The 25,648-nt window shown below is 44.7% G+C and overlaps 1 protein-coding gene across 2 annotated transcripts in view; it reads right to left on the reverse strand.

Moving 5' to 3' along the window:
- The window catches only part of GAS6 (growth arrest specific 6), a 290,215-nt gene that overhangs the window by 44,112 nt on the left and 220,455 nt on the right, over window positions 1–25,648 (reverse strand). For both annotated transcript variants that reach the window (XM_085622736.1, XM_085622737.1), the window contains exons 9-10: window positions 12,295–12,413; window positions 10,240–10,429 (exon numbers count right to left, since the gene is read on the reverse strand). In XM_085622736.1, coding sequence (XP_085478862.1) covers window positions 10,240–10,429; window positions 12,295–12,413 — 309 coding nt within the window. The remainder of the gene's footprint in view (window positions 1–10,239; window positions 10,430–12,294; window positions 12,414–25,648) is intronic.

Consider the following 25,648-nt stretch of genomic DNA (forward strand, 5'->3'; position numbering starts at 1 on the left):
GAACTCCTGGGGTTGATTTTTAGCCCAAATGGAAACAATATCTAATACCGTTAATTTTTACACTACCTGTGGAGTTAACCTGCAAAAAACACTGGTGGATAAAACAGTATATTTGCTGTTCGAACTCTACGTCATGACCTAACTGTTTGTCATGATTGTCAGTCTCCCCAGGATCTTACAAAAGGTAGCGGTGGATACTGTTAACTGCACATGTCCATGTCTATGTAGGGGTAGTTGTAGAACGCACTGTTACTCTCAGGAGTGTCCTGGCGCCAACGGTTGAAAGGAGAGCGGCGGGGAGGAGAACGTGATTAACAAGAATAAAGCAAAATTTTCAGTTTCTTCCGAAACAGAGGAGTTGGTTCAATGTTTCTTAGGTGGAATGGCAATTTATTCCAGAGGACAGGTAAGAGAGAGCCTTGCCCCCTGTCCTCTACTTTCTAACATGGGGGATGTTTGCTAACAGCAGGTCAGACGAACGGAGAGTTCTATGTGGGGTATAGAAAGTGATTTTCAGATTGAGCTACTCTGGTCCGGTCCCATGCAGGACTTTCTGGGTAACAAGTAAGGTCTTGAAAATTACTCTTTTCCTTACTGGGAGCCAATGAAGGCTTTTCAAAAGATGGGACACGTGCATTCCAGGGGAGCTCAAAGATGGTGCGGGCAGCTGCATTCTGGACAAGCTGAATTCTGTCCAGCAAGTAGCTATGCATGCCCAAATAAAGACCATTCCCGTAATCCAAAAGGGATATGATCAGGGCTGGGGCCGCCTGTTGTCTGGCCACTCTTGATAGAAAGAATACAAATTTCCACAAAAGACGTAGCAGGAATAAACAGGTGCCCACCACCGCATTGACCTGGGCGCGGAAAAGCAGATGGCTGTCCATGAAGAAACCCAGATTTTTCACTGCTGCGTTATTTGCCAAGGGGGCAGGTGCGTCAGCTGGCCAAAAGACTTGTACTGGTGTCTCAGCACCCTTGTCAAAGAAGAGTAGCTCAGTCTTCCCTGCGTTGCATTTCAACTGATTTGCAGCCAGCCACCCAAAGACTGCCGAGAGGCAGGCCCTGATAGACAACCCAGGACATGGCTGGTTGTTCTTCCATGTGAACAACAGATGCATGTGATCGGCGTAGGACACAATTATAGCCCCCAGCGAGTCCGCCAGAGAGGCAAGCGGTGTGAGATAAATGTTAAACAGGGCGGGCTCAAAGCCGAACCCTGTGGGACCCCAATCTTCAACTGGCGCGAGGCGTAAGAGTAAGGATGGCGCCACACATACTATTGAATACAAGAGAGCAAAAGGACATGGAACCCAGTATTAAAATAACTATGGGCCTCAATAGGATGGTGGTCCAACCGCCATCCAGCAGAGCGGTCAGACCGCCGCATTTGGATGCAGTCGGTCCGACCGCTGCGGTCGAAGGGACCGACCGACGTGTCCGACAGGCTCAAGGAGCCTGACGATCGGATTCTATTCCCTACAACAGGGGCGGAGCCTGCACAGGCACCGCCGTAGGGATTGCAGTGTCCCTTTCCGACAGCCTTTCCATGGAAAGGCTGTCAGAAAGGGACTTTGGGGACCTAGCAGGGCCTCCGGACCACCACTATGAGCCACAGGTGCAACTGTGGTGCCCCCCCAACATTCATGCCCCATGTGCCAGGCACCATGTGGGGCATGGATGTTTCAAAACATACGCTTTTCCACTGCAGCTTGGGCTGTGGCCCGGCCGCAATGAAAAAGGGGATGTTTCTCCTGCCTACATGGCGGTTGCATCTTAAATGGGTGGCTGGAACTGCCAACTAAATGTCAGTCAATTTCCAACCCTCTGCAATGGTGGTCGGATGCTTGTCTGACCCCCAAAGTAATTAAGCCCTATGTATGAAGTTGAAAACCATACTCAATCAAACTAGAAACAGCCTGGACCACCTGAAATAAAAGGTTAAAGTCCAATAGTAATTATGTGGGAATATAAACAACCATCCATAGGAGATGAAGTAGAGCAAATATGCCTTTTAATACAGTCATCAAAAATCGTATTTCTCATCTGACAGGTGTCCATACCTGATGCAGAGAAATGCATGATGACGTTTGTTTGTAGAGAGAAATTGGCAATGAAATAATATGACCAGATGTGGTGGAAGACTGATCTCATCGTTTGCAATTATTTATTGTATAACAACTATTTCATGTCACATTTTTAGGTCTCGCCTGACACAGCGCATGCGCTGGTCTGGCGAGACTTATTGAGAGGGCTCCAAAAAGTGCTACCAGGCCAGCCTAGAGCTACAGTGCAGGTGTGCGGGCGCGCGCGCCGCGCTTTACCGCAATTACTTTCACTTTCGCGGCTGCACGGCCGCTTTGATGTTTGATCGTGATCAATCTCACTTTCGCGGCCGCACGGCCGCTATGCATAGCCAATTGGTCTCGCTTTTGGGACCTTATAAGTATTTAATTATGCAACTGCCGACCCGGTCTCTCCGATCCTCCTTCTTAAACTTTATCAGCATTCCTAGGATCAAGAAAGCTACCTGTGGGGGAAGAGCATTCAGTATAGCCGCAGCGCACTTATGGAATAAGCTCCCCACTGACATCAGGAAAACTAACGAACTGATGGTCTTTCGTAAAAAGGTGAAAACATGGCTCTTCCCTAAAAACTCTCCAAAAATGTTTAAATATTCCAAAAAGACAAAAATCTAACCGATCAGTCCACTGTCCTCTCCTTCCATAGGTTTCTCAGCTGTATGTACTTTAGCGCCAGGATGCCCGTAGGGTTGCAGAGCGCTCTACAAATACTATAAATAAATTGCATGGCTAAACACTTATAAGGTCCCAAAGGCGAGACCTATTGGCTATGCCAATGCTTGTTATTTAGTTATGTATGGTTTATTATATGTTTATTTAAATTTAGTTTAAAGTATTATATTTTTAAGAAAAGTATATATACTTAACTATATAATCTCGATCTTTAGTACTAGGATGTTTTGTAGAATATATTTTTGTAGTTTATATTGTAAGTATGTAAACTCTATATTTAATACCACTATATTTTTGCCACAACATTTGTACATCACAATATTTTTGATGGCAGTATTATGACATTGAAGCCTTCAGGAACATCGTTCTAATGTTCTGATCCAAGGTGAAACACAGAGATCTTGCCGGAGGGACTAAAGTTAGTGTGAAACACGTTGTTTAAATTTGAGAGCTAGGTTTGGATAAGAGGCGAGTTGGTGACAGTGGATGACCAGATTCACAAAGTCACCAGAATGTCTATAAATAAACTCCTGAAACACAAAGTGAAAGAAAGAAAATAATTTGTCTCTATGGTGGTGTTAAATCTCAAGTGTAAGACTACTTAGGACTTCCAAATGATTCACCAGCAAAATGAAAAGATGAGACAAACCCTTCCAGAATGGAAACTGCTGTGCTGCACACAATCAATCAATATAAAGGAAGTGATTGTAAAATTACGCCAGAACACAAGGCACACCGCTTGGCGCATTTCATCGCAACACTTCAGCGTACCTCAAAGCAGCAAGGACTTCAAACTACATCATTAATTCACCCTCACATCTACAAATGTGTTGTATATTATTGTATAGCTATCTAAAGGTATGTAGTTCCTCTTATAGTGGTGCCTAGGAGGAAAAGTAAGCCAAACCACAGTTTTTTGAATGATGAAATCAGTTTCCTCTTAGACACATGTATGCTTGGCCTATAAGCTACCGTTTCGACAGCCGACTGTATTGTGGTCTTTTCTTTCATGGCAGTGGTGAGTGCTACTTTGCCCCCTCTCTGTATAATCTTTGTGCCATTTCAATACTGATAATTAGACTATACTATTATGGATGACTGCTCTATTCATATATTAACAATGTAATGATGCAGATTTTATGGTTTCACATGCACGTATTGTTCATGACTGATAGGATCACTATATTTTTGGGGGAATATTTTGTGTATGGTTTTGAGGTTAAGTGTTTACAAACGAGCCTTTGTCATCTCAGGGAGGCGCCGCAGTAGTAATGACGTGACTTGGAGATTTTTATTTGGATCAGTTATTTTTGTATACAGGACATGTTTGTATTTTCAACTAGCCTCATGATATCGGGTACCTAATGAGATAGATACTCCAGTACTTTTATACAGATCAGGCTTCCTGCCATTACAATTGGCAATTTAAACATGTATTTGAGGTCAACTGCTTCTGTGTGGCTAATGTGGGATTAGTCCTTTATATTTGTTTATGTTTGTTCTTCTTTATTGGCAGCCTTTTTATTCTCTTCGGACATCTGAGGCTTCACTTCCAGATGGCCTAAGTGACTTGATTTGACTCACGCATTTGGTGGGTATTTTGGTTTGTTTATATAGTGTACCATCTCTTTTCTAGAAAACAGAGGATTTATCCATGTATTGGTCTCCATATAGGGAACCATAGGTTTCAATATAAGGTGCAAGATGGTTATTTTGCACTCTTTTCTTTTCACATGTTGTTGTCACATTCTATGCTCTCTATACATGTCTTGATATTTTCTTTTGGTGACGCCACAATGATGGATGTTTTGCACTGATCTATTTCGGCACGGGGTCTTTTTGGTAAACGTCTCTCTTTCCTTTTCTTTCTTTCCCTATTTTTCTTATTAAGAAAAATATGGTCAGGATTAAAAGTGATACCGGATAAACATTATAATTTGTTAATCTGTGGTTGTAAATTTACATATTGTACCTATCTCCGTTTTTTCCAGCCTTGAAAAAGTCTGCATACGCACTATGGTACAGTCGAAACACGTGTTGGCTTAGCTTATATTTATTGCTGTGAAATCTGATATACAGAAATAAAGAAGACGAATTGACGTCAAGTGTGAAGAATTCATTGACAGAAATTAAGGCCATATTAATCTGGATCTGTTCAAATTGTGTCATCAAGTTACTTATACGCATCTACTACCTGTATTTTGGGCGAAAAGCACCAAATGTGACTGGATTAGGGAGTGCTATTACTGAGTATTCTTCACAAACTCGGTGGTGTTCGGTACAGGAAAGAGAGTGGGAGAATTCTTCCTTTCGGAACTAGGGTCCTCACACACCCAGCAAGCTAGGTGTCATGCTTCATCATATGGCCCTGCTCCTCATTGGGTCGGCGCTGCAATACCCAACGGGCACCCATCAAGGGGCTCTTTAGCGGAGATCTTTTGTTCCTCGCCATATGATGCAGTGGGGGTGTGCGGTCCGTTACGTGCAGATATCGAGCACGGGGTGATTTAAAAGAAGTAGGATAGTCCAAATAAAACTTTTATTCTGGCTGGCTATCCACCTCGTTAAAATAAACAGAGTGGCAGCCTATCTAACTCTAAGGTTCAGTTTAGGCTATGCTCAACTCTACAGGACAACATGTTTCATGCCTATTGGTCAGATTGATCTGTGGCAATTCTTCAGGACCTACTCAGTGAATCTATCTACACAGCGTGGTGGGGATACAGAATGGAGGTACAATTGTATCACATGTATTTAGGTCACACAGTATCCCTTACTCTCTCTCCGAACACCTCCAATATTCTGATGGCGTTCTTAATTTGTGCAAAAACCTAGGCATGTGATAAATGAAAGTGGGGCCTAGCATTAAACACCCAGTGATGTGACAAGTTAAAAACAGAATATAAAAACACAGAAGACTGTCCTCCCCAGTTGAGAACAATCAAGGGAATGTCATTCATACATATTAGTCTTATCTCATAATTACTCGTGAAAACCACCTGTTCATTGTGACTCAATGATGGTGGTGGAAAAGCTTGTTACACAACTCATCTCTCTATAGTAAGGGAGTCACTCCAGTCGGTGTCCGGCGGAGTATGAGGACACCTGGAGCATGGTGTCCTGTAGGGCATGGATGATAAGGTTGGTGAAAAATCATGTGCCACTTAGGTAATGGTTCATAAACCCAACCCCACGTAGGTCACTTGCCCTGGTGTGTGTTAATCAGGGAGCGTGTTAATTACTCATCGGTTCCCAAAGGTGTCTAGCGGTGCTCCCTAAGAGGGGGGGACACCGATGAAGCAAGGCTAAAGCACTCTCTCTCAGACAGCGTTGGGCGCCCATTCTATTGTGGTGCGCCCGCCCGCTATCCGGTCCCGTAATCTCAGCCAGGCGCCTCGCAGTCCACCCAAGGGCGCACTGTCAGGCCGATCGGTTGCGCTGTGTCTCCAATCTAGCGCCTGTCTCCTAACCCACCCATTAAACTTGCCTGTTCTGATACGATTAAAAACCTAGCACAGAGGTCCGTTATTACTCGCCATTCCATCGTTAAAGAGGAGCCGAGTCACCTACCCCTTCTCGCCGGCACCCGAAAAGTGTGATTCAGCCCCTTCACTGGTGCTGAAATACTCCTCCGGGTCACATGCGGTGAGGGGCGCAACCTGGAGCACGTCATTACGTGTTGTTGCATGAAGCTTAAGCAATAGTATATTTTGGTGGCAATGGCGGCCATCTTGAAATAGGGATAGTGGAGCGTATCCCTAATACTGTTGCTATTATCGTGATTATGTCCGTATTGGCTCAAGTAGTTGTTGCTAAATAAATACGGTGGTGTTATTGTTGCCATTCCAAGTGTATGTATACCACACCCACAAAACAGTGGTGGAGTTTGGCCGTCCCCCATTATTGGATGTAGGGACCTGTTTCATATCCAAAGTGATCCACTCTGGGGTTAGCTCTCGTAGCTGGAAGTGTGACACCGTGCCATATGTGTGTATCATTATGCGTGTAGGGTCGCGCCGCTTAAGTGTCTAATCCACATACATATATCCATATCGCCCAGGGGAGTCAGCTCTGTCAATAGGCGTGTGGCTAGCGAGTCATGAACTTGTGTTGTGATGGGTGTAGTATCGTGCCAAATACTATCACACCCACAACCATGCTAATTGGTCATATTATCTACTCATCCCATTACACAGTGCAGTTGTGGATACAATGTGTGGTTCCTACATTAATATAGAAGATCATGCATGGGTAAGGAGACCCTGAAATTGCTGCAGGAGAGTCTGACCAGGTTATTATCATCTGTTATTCAAAGAGGCCCAAGGTATGTCATCGTTCAGTCCATGTTGAGCTGTGGACACCGTTGCTCTATTCTAAATAGTGCGTGTTGCGTGATATTGGGGTGGGCTTCAAGAACAAGCCACTGTAAAGACTCTGGGCTATGTCTCTGCTCTTTATAGTGGGTGTACATCTTGGTCGTGACTTTCTGGCATCTTATGTTGCTCTTGTGTTCTGTGATGCACGTCCTGATTGCTCTCATGGTCATCCCTACGTATTTCTTTTCGCAGGGGCAGATCACCAGATATATGCATTTGGATGTGTTGCAGTTCGTATGGTTCCTTAAAGTCCAGGTGAACGTGTCTGAGAGTGTTATCGTCTTGGTGCCTTTCGTTTGTTCACAGACCGCACAGGTGCCTTAGGGATAATGCCCTGTAACAGGGGGGAGGTCCCAAAGTGTTCTCTGTGCTTTTTTGTTCTCAGTTTTGGGTCTTGTGTGTATAATGATGTCTTTCAGATTTCTAGTTCTTTTAAAGGCAAACCTGGGTGTTGGGATCTCCATGTCTCCTGTGTTTAAAATTCCCCAATGTTTCTTAATGATTCCCTTGATGCGTGTGGAATCTGGTGTGTATGATGTAACCCATGTCTATTATTATTGTATACACAGAAATGCCTCACTGCCATTTTCTGTGCAGGCTACAAAGTGCAAACTCTTGGGCAAATAACAGAAAAAACTGTGGTTCCGTACTTAACAAAGGACAATAGTGTGGCAATCTTAAAAGGGGACTAAAACGACATAGGGAAATGCACACACAAATTTACACTGCGGCACAGTTTGTTGCATAACACAGAATTCCATAGAGGTAAAGAATGTATGCCCTGCTCCAGGACCAAATTCCTTGACTCTCCTCCCCCAAACCATACAGGCAATCTGCAAAGGAACCTGGGAAATGCAGGAATATGCAGCATCCCTGTTCCACTTGATACCAAGGCACATGATATCAGCTGCTTTGCTGTCTGCACAATGTGCCATTTCACATTCCACGCTAAGAGAAGTTTTTCATTTATAATGCCAGAGGGTCCAAATTTGGGCACGATACATCTATTATCTGATAAGCACATTTTTTAAAATCTTTTTTATTTTCATTCTTTCATTAGGTGACTGCAGCTTTTTGCAGCCAATTTTGGCTTTACCTCAAAAGTTACAGATTCTAATTAACCCTATTGAGAAATCTCCTGACATACTAGCAGGTATGTGGTTGCATAGTATGATTTATTACTCTATATAAAGTATAACCAGTTTGGGCAATTAAATGATTGCCTCTGAGATTTCTTTTTTCTATTTCACATCTTGACAGATTGTGTTTTTATTCCTCTTGCATTGAATTTATGAATGCACCTGTGCTTGATGCACATTTCATGTTGATATGTTCTTCGTGACGATTGAGGTGACTTTATCAGTTTGATTTTTTCTAATAACCTTTGTTTCGCTTCTTTACTTTTTCTTCTATTTTCTCCTTGCTATTTTTTAGGTAGCACACCTCTATTTGGGTGTTTTTCATACTTTCTCAGCTTCTATTTTATTTTAGACGCTTTTATTGAAACTCAGTGGACGCTCCTACATCTGACGTTTTGTCCTGATGATGACCCTCCATTTATCTATGGTTTGAAACACCGACGACGCTAAAGATGTGGCTCTAATTAAAGAGGACACAATTGTTTTGTTGTGTATTTGTTTTGTTTTGAAACAACCTGCTTTTGTATTTTACCCTCAGCCACAACTTGTCTGTTTACACCTGTCATTGTTTACATTTGTAACACTGTTTGTGTAACTGTATGCGCGCCATTGTTATTTTATATAGGTTTTTGATATGCTTTTTTGATAATATTTAAAAAATCCTTTTTTGAAAACTAAGAAAAATAATTTGTACATGGGTATTAGGTGTTCCAATAGTTGGGTAGGACTTTTCTTCTCCTTTTTATTTTTCCTTTCTTAATTGGGGAGGTCTTTTCCCTGGTTTGATTTTCAAAAAATTGTCTTTATTCCAAGTGGTGTACTTGAACCATTGTTTGAATTATAGGGTCCAGAACGGCAAAATTCACATATAACCCATGTATAATCCACTGCTGTAGGTAATAAATCTGAATAACTACTCAAATTGTGACATACCCTCCTGCCCTTAAAGGAAGCAACTGTAAATGTTGTACCATGTGCACCCGCAGAAAGGAGCCATGTCGTCTTGAAAGCAAGCAACAAAAAAATGTGTGCTTGATTGGAATGGGTTTTAGAAGCAGTCGAGGTGTGAAGTGAATGAAATCAACAGACCACCATGGATGAACTACACATAATGTAACATAAGTTACTAACTTATTTAAAAAACTCTTTCCATTAGACAGGCATATCAAAGGTAGGAAAAAAGGCTTTGTTCTGTGCAAGTTACCACAAGACAATAGGAACATTCTATGTGCACATTAGCACTGAGGCACCTTCATTTAATTGTGGGAGAGGTGTGGCATAGCGGCTAAAGCGGCTGACTCCGGAATGTGGGGCTCACAGGTCGATCCCCGGCGGCAGCTCAGCATCATTTAATTCTAGGCAATAGATCACTTAATCTCCCCAACGGCCCCCCAGTAGGGGTGATAAATTCATGCTTTACAAATGTGGAATGATTTATTTATTAATTTAATAAACACATCTATTTCAGGAGAATTCCAGAACCCCCAAAAAAGGTAGCTATATTAGCAAAAAAAAGGTCACAGACATCCCGGAGCGTGCACCAGGCTCCTGTCCTTTAATGGAAAACATCCATGAAGTGCAGCTTGGTTGGCGCCTTTAGATATACATTTACATACACTAGTTGCCTTTAAGGTGCAATTGTAGGGTAAAAAGCAGATCTTTTCTGATTTTACAACTATAAACACCATACATAACAGTTTCTACTAAATGAGTAGATAACCAATTGTTTTCTCATCAGGACCAGCATTAGACATTGAAGTGACCAGTGCCTTCGATGTAGGGCTCGGCTCTTTAATGGCTCATCTGCCCTAACCAACAGAAGTCAGCAAAGTGTCAGACATTTAGCAGCAGCCAGGATCGAGTCTTGCTTAAACGGTCCTCCTAGACCTCCAACATGTACACTCCAAACTATCAATAAAAACAAATAAAGTATTGCAAAAAAAAATAGAAAGAACTTGCCACACTCACCATTTGCCACATGCCGTGGTTAATCAATGGCCCGCTGCTGGTCACCCGGCCTATCCCGTTGTACTTCAGTTGCAGCTCCAGCCTTCCGTTGCGCAGGGCCAAGACTATCCACGTGCTGTCTTGATGGCCTCCAGCAAAGAAAAGGACACCTTCAGGATCAAAGGTTCTAAAGTCGAATTCAGCCACAAGTCTGACCGCATGGGTGCCAAGAAACAAATGATTACACAAAGTTAAAAAATCTGTGAATGCTTTCCAGTTTCACAAGGCAGCTCACATTTGGATTGATTACAAAAACAAAATTAACCACCAATATAATAAAGCAACAAAACTCCAAGATAAGTTAGCAGACAATGTTCTATCACGCATGCTGTCTTAGCCAGGCCTCAGCAAAGCATATTCTACTCCGGGATCACTATTTTCATGTTTAACATAGAGTTTTGGATTTATTGAGCTGATAATTTTGAAGCGCATTTCACTAAAAAGCCAGGCTGGTTGAAAGCGTCACACATCACATAGGACTGCTAGGTAGTCTTCTCAAACACTGAAAAAAACAGGACTTGTGGCAAACTGTGAGCCTCCAGAGGAGTTCTGAAGAAAACATATATGGCAAATCTAAGCAAGCGGCTCTCACTGCAAAAGCCACAGCCTTCCTTCTTGAATAGTATGTTTACAAGCCATTTATACATCAAACTGTACGGTAAATATGTGTCAAAGCTTTAGAAAATATTTTTAAGGTTATCGAGGAAACGTTCTAAAAATTTTAACTATCTTTCCTCACTAATGAAAACAAAAGCTGTCTATATATTAGATTCTCCATGTATTATTCTTAACAGTGGTGAACATGCATTAAAGAAGACTAAACACAGTTCTCTGGAGGCCATCTAATAGTTTGAGAGCAATGCGCATATCAGATACTGCAATGTAGCACTTGATGTGAACTACATTCCCATTGGTTAAAACACAGTTAAAGGCTGTAATCACACTCTTTAGGTCAGTCAACATTATTGTAAAGCAAATCCCTCAGGATTTGCTGCATTTTGAGTGTAATACTCCGTATTTCAATAAATAGAAAAATACATTGATTGTGCAGATTAATTAAAAATCTACATGGGTTCAATTATTTATCCATATAATTTACTAAGAGAAAAGGGACAAGGCTTGGGGGCAGAGTTTTGATCAAATCATAATTGAGTCTTATTTTAAACTCTAGAATACAGTGGTGAATATAGAACAGACGGCACCAACAAACCTGTTTAGAGATAAAAAGTACTAATTTCTCAAAGACTTAGAAGATGCACAGGTTGGTTTCTGAGGGTGAAGTGATTAAAAACAAGTACACCAATTTTACAGTTGATAAATCATGCTGTATTAACCAATGAGGGTTCAGGACATAAATAGCTTAACTCAATGCATTAGGAAACAAGTGCTTTAAATGCTGGATAAGCATTCACATCCAAGGATCCAGGACAAGAGGTGGATGATCTCTTAAAAGTACGGCTGCTGTAAGGAACGAGAGCCACCATGAGGGTGGGGGAGCACATCAAAAGGTAAATTCATTAACATAAGGAGAAGCCCTCAGGGGGTCTCAGTGACATGTACAAGCTAAATATGGAGATCAAGGCTGAAGTGAGGAATCAACCTATGAGCAGACACGTTTCAAGTTTCAACCACCTTGACACAATTTTAATACTTGCTAGTGTTAGAAAGATAGATCAAACACAGACCCATACAAGAAGAAGAATTTCTTTAAAATGGACTGTCACTGAATGCTGCCAAAAGACTATGGGGTCAGCATTGAAAGCACTTTTTATCAGACCTAATGAAATACAGTTTTGCTCTTTTGCGGGGACTACAGTTTACTTGACCATTTGAGATTATGAAGAAGCCCAGAATGAGAGAGAAAGTTTGCTGAATTTTTATCATAGACTTCATTGACAGGCCAAATCTCGATTAAATCATCCTTTGGCTAATTCGAGCCGGACAATTAACATTTTCCAGAGATCGTCTCCTGCTTAGCATGCACGGATAACATTTTATTTTTACATTTATTCTCACCTCGTGGGCTGTTTTCGCTTGAACCGTCGCCAGATAACAGGAGTGCCACTGAACATTCTGCCCAGATATAAAGATTTGATGCTCTTCTCAGTATCAAAAGGTACACATGGTAAAATGTCCTAAAATGGGAGAAGAATTATTTAGCCATATAAAAGATTTGAATATATCTGAAGCAAGCATCAAATATTTTACAAAGCAATAGGTATATAAGTCACGATAAAGCATTATTTTTTTCTGCTTGAAACTATATGTACGAACACTCAGACTCAACAACTCTAAAGGACAAATATTGCGTACCCAAATGAAAAGTGGCCAGCTAAATACCAGCTGCAGGATTTAAAGAAGACTGTGCAACACATATGTTCTAAAGAACTGGAGAAATGTTAAAAAAAACCATGAGAGAGGGGGGGTACATAAGTCATGGCTATTACCGACAGACAAAAAGGCAAAAAATAAAAATTACTTTGAAAAGTGTTTTTATGTGAAATAAATCAATTCATTCTAGGAGTACTCACTATTGCTAATGAATAGTTCTAAAACCACAGCGATTCCAAACACTTTACCAGTATATATACGAGATGGGTGAATTTAGAAAGAAAACTGTCTTTGATTGTTGATTGAAATGGGTTAAGCGTAGAACACATTCTATTGTATCTGGTATTTCACTCCAGGCAGCAGAGTTGTCAAGCCTGTTCTCCATTTACTGCGTGACTTAGTGGCAGACCCAGGCAACATCTTTATCAGGAAATCTTAATCTTGTGTAATAATCCAATATAGAATTTGAACAATTTTTTCTTTGAAGTGGTTATGCTTTTATATTTAATATTTCTCCGACTGCAGATTGGATCAAGTAGAAAATGCAAGGAGTGGGCAGAAACTGAAAGGGCTGGCATCCTTGGGCAACTGACAAAAATTCTTGAACTCATCCCAACAGTAGTGCTTTCACCTAGTTATGGATACAAACATTTCTCTCACAGGGCAATGCGGAGGGAATGAGCACTGATATCTTTCAACACAAAGGTGTCTTGGACGTTCTGGCAGCACATGGCTTAAACACAGCTCCTCTCGGAGGCAACAGTCTCTCGCTGCAGTCTCGTGCAGCTGGGCCTGTCGCGATTGAAGGGGTTTAGGAAGGCCAGTGCTCTGCCTGTGAAGATAAACACCACACTTTTCTTCTTCTTCTTTAACTTTATTTGAATTTATGTGACATCTCCAGCAGAGCTCTATAGGCCCGGAGCTCCTCCGCTTTCCAGCTTCCTCTCCATTCCATATAAAGTAATTCAAAGTCAAAGTAATTAATAACAACGTATTTGTAGCATAAAAAGTGCATAAATACAGATCACAGCGTACTTAATAGCTAAATAACCTTAAAAACCGTTCTAAAACTGAATAAAAATAGAACACTTTAGTAATTGTCATCTACTCATAAAGGCTACATAATTGTGCAAAACAATAGTTCCTTACAAGCAGCGATGTACCAGTCCATACAATTAAAAAAACGTAACATGGGTCCATTAAATTGTTTCACAAGGCCCATGCGTCTTGAACTATTGAAATGTTTTTAAGTTAAATACATGATTCACTCAGAGGTAATCATAGGTATTGCAATTTATCCTCCAGAACGCAGGTCAAACTATCTACAAGAAGCCAGGCGCTCCTGCAGACGCCTCGAGAAAGCGTGGCGAAACCGGAAAACCACGGAAGCCCTAAACAACCACAGGAGAGCCCTGAAGGAATACCACCAGCGTATAACAGACATCAAACGGACCTTCATCAGGAACCAAATCCACCCCAACGCAACCAATGCCAAAGAACTGTTCAACGTTATACAGCATTTCGCCAAACCCCCCCAGCGAAGCCAGGGATGACACACCTTCTCAGGAACTCTGCAACAAGCTCAGCTCCTACTTCCATCTGAAGATCAAGACCCTCTACGACAACTTCAGCGAACAGCCGCCGGACCTCCCCTTTCCACCTTCGCTGACAACCTGGAACAGCGCCTCCGTCGAACACATCATGGCAACCATGAAGAAAGTCCACTCGGGAGCCCCCACGGACCCCTGCCTCCGCACATCTACCACAGGGCCGCCGCTGCCATCGCACCCGAACTAGGGCGGACCATCAAAGCTTCCCTCCAATCCCGCACCTCCCAGACGACTGGAAGTGGGCGGAGGTGAAACCCCTCCTCAAGAAGTTGACCCGACTGACCTGAAAAACTACCGAACCATCTCTCTCCGCCCCTTCGCGGCCAAAGTCACTGAGAGACTCATCAACGCCCAGCTGACAGCCTTCCTCGAAGAGAACGCCATCCTAGATGCCTCCCAGTTGGGATTCTGCAGCAACCACCGCACCGAGACCGCCCTCCTCGTCGCTACTGATGACATACGCATGCTACTCGACCAGGGACACACTGCGGCCCTCTTCCTACTAGACCTTTACGCAGCCTTCGACACCGTCTCACATCGCACTCTTGCAGCCAGACTTCACGATGCTGGGATACAAGGAACCGCCCTCAACTGGATCCAATCCTTTCTCTCCGGCAGATCCTCTCCAAACCCACTGAGATAAACTGCAGAGTACCCCAAGGATCATCGCTCAGCCCCACGCTTTTCAACATCTACATGGCCCCCCTTGCCACCATCGTCAAACAGAATGGGCCCAGCATAGTATCCTATGACAACGACACCCAGCTCATCCTCTCCCTCACAAAGAACCCCGAAGACACCAGACTCTGCTTCCAGGAAGGAATGAAGGACGTCACAGCCTGGATGAAGGATAGCTGCCTGAAGCTGAACTCGGAGAAGACCGAAGTCCTCATCCTTGGACCCTCCACCTCTGCCTGGGACAACACCTGGTGGCCCTCCGCCTTCGGTAGCCCACCCACCCCTACCGACCACACACGGAACCTCGGCATCATCCTCGACTCATCCCTCACCATGACCTGCCAGATAAACTCCGTTGCCTCCACCAGTTTCAACTGCCTTCGCACCCTCCTCTACGCCGGAATCAACAGAACTCTTCTACACGCCGACCTTGCCCTAGCAGAGATCCCCGCAGAAGCCAAGCAGGCAGAAAAGCCTTCTCCTACATCGCAGCCAAGACCAGGAACCAGCTCCCAGTAAACATCAGACGTCCCCGATCCTGCACATGTTCAGGAGGAACCTCAAGACCTGGCTCTTCGACTGAACCCGGAGCTGCACCGCCTCCCCCCGCACCATGGGACCCTCACGGGTGAGTAGCGTGCTTTAAAACCCCTGATTGATTGATTCATATTCTTGCACACAATCCAAATGAAATCGCCTGTTCTTCAAAGAAGCCCAGAGGAATGGCACTACAGAGTGACACACCAGAGTCATCCAGCTGTTGAATGTAAAATAAGGCAGGTCGGCATTGGATAACATTAAACCTACGCAATACCGGGACAATGAATTTGTCTTCTGTGAGATACAAAAAGAGCTGAAAAATAATATGTGCCAATTCGACTGTGATGACACCCCATCACAGGGGCATGAAGTCAGCTCCCGTACTGTATAGGCATTAGCTGGAAAACCAAGCATCAGAGGAATATAATTTAAGTGAAACCTTGTCAGCATAAACCAATGCTGTAAATTCTGCACAAAGATTAAATACGACTGTACACCCTGTTTGATGGGGGGACATTTGGTATAATCTTAAGGTAGACTTATCTCTGTTTAGCTCCCATCTAGCCACAGCAGTCGTTGCCAGAAAAATCTCCTTAAGCCTTGCCTTAGTAATATGTGCAAAAGTGAGTGGGGCCTCACGTAAACCCAAATCTGCCAAAGAGCACTTAACTTACTGCAGCCCTGGGATCTTGTGCCCAAAAACCAGTTTTAAACAGTCCCTCAATATGTCTTGATTCAAGGTTACAGTCTCCTGTCTCCATAACGAATGCCACAGTAAAATTGGTGCACGCCGAATAATATCAGAAATATAAGGTAGATGCAGTTTACTGTGGCATATGAAGTTTGAGCAGCTACTGGGCAGAGATAACAATTTTTAATAAACGCATCTTCGATACACTGAAGGCAGTCGATATTGACCATTCTCCATACCTCGCCCCATACGTGGCACTGGCGACGGCTTTAGCTGTGCATACACTTAATATTTCCGGGATGGGTTTTGACCCCAACTTCTTAATGAATTTAAAGATGGCCACTATACTTTTTTTTCTAGTAAGAAGGCTCTATTCAACACCATATTTTTCCACATGTACTCCTAGTCTAAAAAGATCTTTTAATTTGAAAATGCTTCTGCCCCCTCCACCCAACACATCTCTATGTGGAAGGCTGGGAGTTTCTTTTGCCGTTCACCAGCAACAAATATATAGGACTTAGCTTCATGTACATGGAGATCCAAACTATCCATGATGCTAGTGTATTCCTCTGTGAGCCTCTGCAGGGCTTCGTCAGTTCTAGCTAAGAGCACTGCATTTTCTGCATAGCGGAGTATCGGGAGAGGGGTTGAATCAATGTAGGCTACATCTTAACGGACCCCGCCAGAACTGCTTTCACCCTGTTTGCATAGAGAGAAAGCAGGAATGGTGCGAGGACACAGCCCTGTCTAACACCCGCTCAATCTCAAAGGGTCTATCTAGTACATTCCCCCTCCCTGCCATAGTGGACACATGCCGTTGCCCATGTGTACATCTGCCTTATGAAGTCAATTATAAGCGCATTAACGCCCATACTCTCCATAACGGCCCACTGTTTGGAATGGGATACTCAATCAAATGCAGCAGAGAGACCCATAAAGGCCATCAAAATTTGGCCTTTCTTGGCCACCATATATTTAACAATTACCATAGTCAAGTTGAGGCACTGGTCAATTGTCCCTTTCCCCTTCCTAAAACCATACTATTTTGCTGTTAAAATATTCCTCTCCTCCACCCATTCCTCCAACCTATTTAACTGCAAGGGTCCCATCAGCTTGGCCGTTCTGTCAATCATGGAGATGGGTCTATAATTTTGTGGGAGTGCCTTGTCCCCTTTTTTATGAATGGGTATTATTATTGATTGCTTACTAGATGTTGGAGGGCCCTTCTTGGCTATGACATTAAAGGCATTCGTCAATACTGCAGCCCAGACCAAATGTCATAGTTCAATGTGGTACAGCCTGCATATGCAGGCTTGCACAAAAGCATGTTTGCAGACATACTGACTTTACTGATGCATGTTTTATAGTGTTCTGTGTAAAGCATGGTAAGGCATTGGAGATGGAGATGCAGCAGCTCTATAGAACAATGTTGAACAATGTTGAATTAAAAACTTCACCAAACCTTCGCTGCTTGCCAGCACCATGACGCCTGTACCGGGGGACTTCAGCCCCCAGCTGCACCCGCGCCAAGAGGCGCAGACGTGAAACCTTCGAGCCCGGAGTCGCTTAAAATCCTTGGTGGGCTCGTCTGCGCCCACCAGTGGCTGTCAGATGATGGGCTGGGCTGGGCCAGGTCTCTTGGTCTTCATTTTCTCATTGGCTCCATTATTTATAAAGGTTGAAGAGATCCGGAAGGTAATCTACACTACAAGATCTATAGACTAACTATGGGGAAAAGGAAGTGGGGTCATTTAGACCCAGCAAGAGATAAGGGCGATGTGCAGAATAATTCTATCAAAAGTTACTTGACATCAGTAATGGGTGCAATGAAAAGGAAAAAGTTGAAGCAAAGATGGATTCAGCATTAACAAGATCAGTTACTGTTCCTAACCCTAGCCCTACTCATGTTGAACAAATACAGAATGATTGTGACAGTCAGAATGATCTTACCTCTAAGCTAATAAAGAAAGCAAATTCATTAACCCTTGGAAAGCCCTTGGAATGCTAACCCTCTCTGACCACGAACCCTTGTGTTCTAGCAGATGCACAATCTTTAATTGCTTTAGAAACTATATCACAAATGGACAGCCCCCCTAGTAGAAAAAGCAGGCAAGAACTAAATATAGCAGAATTACCTAGAATAACATCTCTGGAATTAATCCCTGCTACTCCAGTATTACAAAGTATCAACAAAAAGAAACGCACAGGAAGAACGTTAATGAGAAAGAATTCTCAATGGGAACAGGCTAGGAAAAAACAGGATCTGAAAAATACCCCCAGCTTAGACCAACTTCGCGAACAACTTAATTCCATACTTAGACTGTGTACTGGAACATTTGAAAAATGTATCACGTTAGAGGGAAAATTAGAGGAAGGTATTTTGACACAACAAAGACTGATTAATAGGGTGGAGACACCTGAAGAACAGGAAAGAACTAAGAAGCACCCTGGAATAAGCACAGGATCTATAAATAAAACAAATATAGTCAGACAGGGAGAAGCTCTGCAACCAATCTTACCCTCAAGACCCTTACCGTTGGTGTCACGTGGGACATCAGTGGGTGAGCAAATGGCTCAAGTCCGCTGGGTCTCAACACAGGATACTAACTGGAGGGAATGCAAGGGTATCAAAGGGGTTAATCAATCTAATCTAAATCAAATAAGACCACATATCCCACCGGAATGTACGCCGTATGTAATGGTCTTGGAAAATGTCCCGCAGTTGCAGCAGGCAAAATATGAGTCACATGTATCCTTAGAAGTCTTGTTTTGGCTGAAGAAAAATTATAATTGCCCCCATGATCTCTTAAGGGAAATTATCTCTACAAGAAGAGTGGATTGGGTGGGTCAAGCACCAAAATTATCTGAAGGGGATTGTCTAATAGTTAATTTTAGAAATCTGTCCCTAGTCAAAAATCTTTTTCATAACTGTGGACAAAATCCTTTTAATGCTGGAAGAATCAGAATACGCTCTTTGGGCATTTTTTTATCTTCCAAAAGTATATTCACCAACAGGTCACACAAACAATTTATGAATTCGGACTTGAAATCAAGCAAATTGGCTCTCATGAAACCGATTACTGACCTCCCCCTCTTGAACAGATTTGAAACTCTATCAGGACTGGAAATTCAAGACTGACAGCCAATGATCCTGGAGGATATTCCAAGACAAAAAGAGTACTGTGTCCCGCCACCTGTTATAGCTTATCCTAATGGCGACTTATGTATTTTTTTTTGTTTGTTTACATTTGTTTATTGGGTTTTAACATTTCTCATAACAAATGAACATAGTACGGGTATAGTATATCACCATGTGTACGCAACAAAAGAAAGATAGCGACAGATGTTCGAATTTACGAAAGCTTTTCGTACAATACCTAATTAACATTTCTCAATGGTACATTCTGGGTGCTACCTTCTTGGTAGGTCCAATTACCTTGTCAATACATGTACAAGAGCATGGTTGGGTTAAGTTTCCCGTGGTCATGGAGGTATGTCTATCCCCATATGAGCATATGGGTGCTATGTAGTGTAATATGCGGTGAATACGTTTCTTTTAACGATCACCGGCTTTGGAACTGCCGAAGGAGAGCAATATCTACAAACTGTGGGGGTGAACTGGGGAAGGTATTAGGGGATGGCGGGAATGCGTATCGCTGAGATCCACTGTGCGGTTGGTCATAACATGACTTCACAATATGATTGCGTGTATGTGGAAGGGGCCGCTACGGGCAGTCCTGGCTTGGTGTATGGGGTTAACTGGCATGATATTTACGGGGCGTCCGCTCTAGACACCTGGGTCTAACCTATTATGTACTTCTGCCGGTCCAATCGGGGAAAGGTGTGGTGTCTGGGGCTGAGAAGCCTTGGGTGATTCCGCTTGTGCGGTTTCGTGTTTGAATTGATGCAATAGCTGTGCCCATTCCAGAGATATGGGTAGGTTGCGCGTTCCTTTCACTTCCTCATCCCTCAACACCTCTTCTTCTGCAGCACCCCATTTTTTTTACTGCACCCACCCAGGCTGCTTCCAGGGTCCCTCCGGGGCCCGGCAATACATGGCCAGTCCCCTCTACGCCAAGAGAATAGCTAGGGATGCAAAGCGGCCCTGTACTTTTTCGGGCTTTCGCCTGCTGAATATCCCGAGGGCACATGCTTCCCATGTGGAGATGTTTGTGATGTTTGTCATCACTCAGTGCCTGGTGTATTTTATTCCAGTACTGCTGGATAGTGGGACAATCCCAAAACATATGTTTGAAGCCTACCTCAGGTGTCTGACAACGGGGACATGAGAAGTGGGTGTCTGGATAAAAACGATGTAGGCGTTGTGCCATGAGATATGCTCTAAGGAGAATGTTGAATTGTATGTTTTTGAATCACGCTTTTCTGGAAACCTTTTTGGGATATTCCAGAGCCTTCTCCCATTCCTTATCATTGAATGCCCTTCCCACTTCATTTTCCCATGTCTGGCTCAACGAGTGCAGTGGCTTAAGAATCAGTTCCAGGATAGCCTTATAAGCAGAATTGTGTGTAGCACCGGATGTGTCGGAGGTTCCCCCTCCGTCAAATCCTAGCATTGACGGCTACTATCTATGAGTTGCCTATGGAGCAGGAACTGGCCCGGAGGGAGGTCGGATCCTTCCACTAATTGGCCATAGGTCCGTAGCTGTCCGTCTTCAAAGAGTGATTCCACCTCGGTGACTGAGTGCTCAGTCCATACCTGAAGGGCTCGAGTAGTGTAATATTTGTCCTTTCGGGGGAGCACTGCTAGTGGAAGTGGGGGAGAGTATAGGGGTTTGTCCCTTGACATGCGGTGTACCCTCAGCATGCACGTGCGGGCTATTGACACCTGCAGGGTTAAGTGCGCATCGGTTTGGTACCAGGCATTAGCATTCTTCTTATTCCGGGAGAGGTACCCGTCCCTCGTCAGTGATTGTTTCTCGTATATGACGCTCAGCCATCCAGTGCGATAACCATTGCCGCTGCGCCGCCAGAAACTACGCTTCGAAAGATGGTGCTCCCAGACCCCCCCTGGTCCGTGGAGAGGTACAGAATAGTTAGGGCTTGTTGGAAAACGAGGCAGCATCTGTGAGGCCTGCACAAATAACATGACTACATTTGTCCTTCACTGGGAACCAAACACCCAATTGTAGCGCCTGACTCTCAGAGGGTAGCGTTGCAGAGCAGTCTGAGGCTTACTCAAGGGAGGTGGTGTGGGCTAGTAATCGCCATTTGCAGGTGCACAAAAATAACACTCAATAATTGATTGTCCAGTCTGTACTTTGCTTTATGAAAGTAAGAGTACATGTATTAAACACACACACCACTCAATACTATGCACCAATTTACACATATACATAAGCTGTTGGAATTACTTTGTGACATTGCATAACATCTCCACCCCTCCCGCAGGGGGGGGTGGGGTCTAGTACCACCACTCCCATGTATGCAGATCAACTTGCCCCCAATGCAGTTAGTTGAACATAACCTGGAGCGAGGGCCCTGCGCACTGGCACCATCCCAGTGGCGACCCACCCCATTACCTCAACAAGCATTAAAAAGGGGTAAACCTGCCTTGGTGACACATGACCCTGACTGCGCATCTCCTACTGACCATAAAGTATGCACCTCTATATCTTAAGGGCTAGCAGTCTGGGGTCTTCACCTAAGCGCAGCAGCAAGAATCCATGTTTACGCACACTTTAGAATGACAGTACTCATCACCTTGGTTGATCATTTGAATGCATTGCAATTACAGCCCCTAAGGGCATCACAGATGAAATCACAGGATTGTGCATATACAGCCAGACACCCTAGCAGGACTGTCTGGCAACATAACCCCACTTGGCTTATGACATCTCCTTACACATGTGACTTACAGTCCCTTCAAAAGAAGTACTCCTGGCAACTACACTTCTCCTGCAGGGCGCCTCTTCGCTTTAAAAGGAATCCCAGGTAAAAGCATGGGATTACGTAAATACAGCCAGACGCCCTAGCAGGAAGGTCCAGCAACATAACTCCATTTAGCTTAACATCACCTTACACGGGTACTTCACTTTACACATTTGACTTTCAGTCCACCTAGAAAGAAATAACCAATAGTAAATGCATTTCGGTGCAATTACACCACTTCACCTCCAGGGGATGCCCTTCTCCAGACATCCCCCAACTCAGCCCTTCACTCCGTGATGCACTTCATAGTACACCCTCAGCTGTAGAACATAAGTTCCAGCCTAGAAGGTGTTAAAGGCTGGCTGAGCCCTTGAGAGGTTATTCTTTCAGATGCCCCGTGAAACTTAGGGGTGGACTGTTCTTCTTTATGCTGGGGGAGACTGCGGTGCTCCTGCAGCCCCCCTGCACCCCTTTTCACACGTGAGGGTGACCCCCTCCTCTGGGGCCCACCAGGCACCAAAATGGCAGATTTCTTCGTGCTGGTGGGGGGGGGGGGGGGGGGGAGGGGGGGGAGACTGGGCCTCTCCAGCAGCTCCCCCAGCACCTTTTCACAAGTGAGGGTGACCCCCCTCCTCTGGGGGCCACAAAGCACCAAAACGGCAGATTTCCAAATGCCTGGCGAGGCACTATGGGGTGCTTCATGCTCCTCTTTACCAGCCCCCGCCACTGGGAACACTCTCCTCTGCCCTCTGGGACTCTGAGAGGGTAGATTCAGCAGTGTGCTGTCTTCACTGGCTCCCTGTGCCAGCCTTTTGCCAGGCTCTTCTTCTGGGCCTTTCTTCTCCCTGCGCAGAGACCCCTGCTTCTGTGCACCAGTCCTGGGCTCTTCTTCTGGTGCTGATAGGGTCCTGGGGGGAGTCAGGGGGTCTCTCCTTCCAACTGCCCATTGCGCCAGGCTCCAGCACCTTCAGCCTCAGCCTCAGCCGACCACACCCCAGAGAGACCTTCTCTTCCTGTGCAAGCACTTTTTAAAAGTTGAGTAGGGGGCTGGCAGGAAGTCTCTGTTGGTCCTATCAAACAGCGACACATCACGTCCCTGCCCCTGCTCCCTCCTTCTTGTCCAGCCTCTGAGCTTGTTCAAAACGGTGTCGTCCATGGGTTTCTGGCCACATGTCTGAAGCCTCATCCCCCACGCTGCCTTCCCTCCTTGGTGCAGCTTGGTGCCTGGCACCCAGTGACAGCTGCTAATTGATGAGCCTGTAGCCTCTCCCATCTTCTCTTCGTGGAGAGGAGGCCCTAGCTTGTGGAAGAAAGGTTATCAATCCATCCAGCTGAGGTCAGCCCTCAGCCTGGGTCTGGTCCTGGCTGGCTCACAGAAATATGACAGTTCTGGATGACCCAAAAGCAGTACAAATATGACTTTGGACTCTGCAGAATACTTCTTTTCACCTCCAATACAATGGAATTTAGTGCATGTCTGGAAACAGTAGGCCTTGTGGAAGTTAATTTAGCCATGGGCCCCACATTCCCTTTGGGAGATAATGAAGTGAAAACACAGTAAAACACACTGACTTTCCCTGGCATGTTTCTTTCCAGCGTATAAAGCCTATTCCATATCACCACCCAATACTGCATAAGTCCTGCCACACCATTCACTTTGTAGCTGCTCCTGGACTGCGCACGCTAGGAATCTCCCCTGCGCAGCCCGTACACGTGTGCACACGCATGTACACATGTGTCTGCATGTAACCAGCCCGGTGTCCCTTACTCCAGCTGCTACGCAGTGGCCTGGTCAAGCCAGGGGAACACCAGTAAAATCCCCATGCAGTCTCTTACATCCTGAGTTCACTGTGGGTGAGTTCCAACTTATGAGGCTCCCCCACAGTAAAAGCTCAACAATTAGGTGCTCAAAAATCAAAAAATCCGGGCGGACCATAGTGTCAGAACCACCTTCTAACAGGGCTACCCTATGGCAACCCTCTCCCCAGATCAGGGCGGCAAGCTGCACTTCTAATTCCCGGAAGAAAGAGCGTGGTGGTATCACTGGGAGGTTAGCAAAGTGATAGAGTAGACTGGGGACTACGATAATTTTAGTGAGGGCTACTTGCCCAATGGGGGCGAATGGTAATGTTTTCCAAAAGCCCACCACCGTTCTTATGCCCGCTAGTGCCCTGCGGTGATTTCCTTCACACACGTCCTTGAAAGAGTGACAGTCTCACCCCTAGGTATCTAGGCGCAGCCGCACTCCAGGTAATTATCTGATCCCCAATGGTTATGTCAAGAGGGGCCAATTGTGAGTTCAGCGAATAAATTGTGGATTTGTCCAAATTTCCTTCGAGACCAGAGGCCTCCGCAAAGTCTCTAAACGTCATCCAGATTGGGGTGAGATCACTAGTAATGTCACAGACGTATAGCAGGTCATCTGCGTACAATGACATGCAGAGTACCATGTCAGCTATCAGAATACCCTATGTCTCGCCATCCCGGCGCAGATGTATTGCTAGGGGCTCCACTGCCAGAGCGAACAGTAGAGGGAACAGGGGGCCTCCCTGTCTCGTGCCCCTTTCTATCGGGAATGAAGCAGAAATGTATTTACCCATTGTCACCCGTGAAGTTAGGCCTTTCTATAAAAGTTGTGTGTAAAATATTAGGGTAGGCCCCAGATTAATTCGGGGGAGGACCTCAAACAGGTACAGCCACGTAAGAGTATCGAAGGTCTTTTCAAGGTCTAGAATCAGACATGCTGCATTGGGGAATTGAGCCCTTGCCCTATCTTGTACGTGAAACAGCCTACTTAAATTCTGAGTGGTATTTCGTCACGGGACATACCCACATTGGTCTGGGTGAATTAGTGGTGGGAGGATCAGGGCATAGCGGTCTGCTAGTATTTAGCCCATATTTTGCAGTCTGCATTAAGCAGTGTTATGAGCCTATACAAGGCCGGGAGCTTGGGGTCTCTGTGCGGTTTTGGGAAGGTTACTGGTATAGATTCCGAGAGTGATCCTGGAAGCTCACCTCTTTTTAGTGCGTCTTCGCACATGGTCACTAAGCGGGGTGTCAATAGGGTTGAAAAAGTGCTGTAAATGTTCTAACGGGAATCCGTCGATACCTGGAGCTTTATTACATGCCAATGCTCGGATTACGTGGGTGACCTCTGGGGACATGATTTTCGCCTCCAAGGTTTTCTTGTCTGCTGACGAGACGCGGGGAATGGGCAACGGGTGGATGAAGCGGGACACGGCTTGGTGATCCCTCTGAACCGAGGCCTGATATATACTCTAATATTAGTTGTGAAAGGTGCGCAAGATATCTACGTGCAAATATCGGGGGATCCCGGTCTTATCTATGATTTCCGTAACCGGTTTCATGTCTGTGTCTTGCTTGGCTAACCACGCTAGGAGCGTCCCAGCTCTATTGCCCTCTCTGTGCAACTTGGTAGCGTACATCCTGAAATTGTATTTACGTAAATCCCTCATTGCCTCTGAGTGTGACGTCTTGGCTGTCGCCACTTGGGCTGAGGTGACTTCAACCGCGCCCGCCTTTTTGGTTGATGTCGCTAGTGTTACTTCTGTTCGCTGTAGTGACTGTTCAAGTGTTTTATGTATCCCCACTATTTGTTGTATGCAATGTC

The sequence above is a fragment of the Triturus cristatus genome, chromosome 8, assembly GCF_964204655.1.
Source record: "Triturus cristatus chromosome 8, aTriCri1.1, whole genome shotgun sequence".
NCBI lineage: Eukaryota > Metazoa > Chordata > Amphibia > Caudata > Salamandridae > Triturus > Triturus cristatus.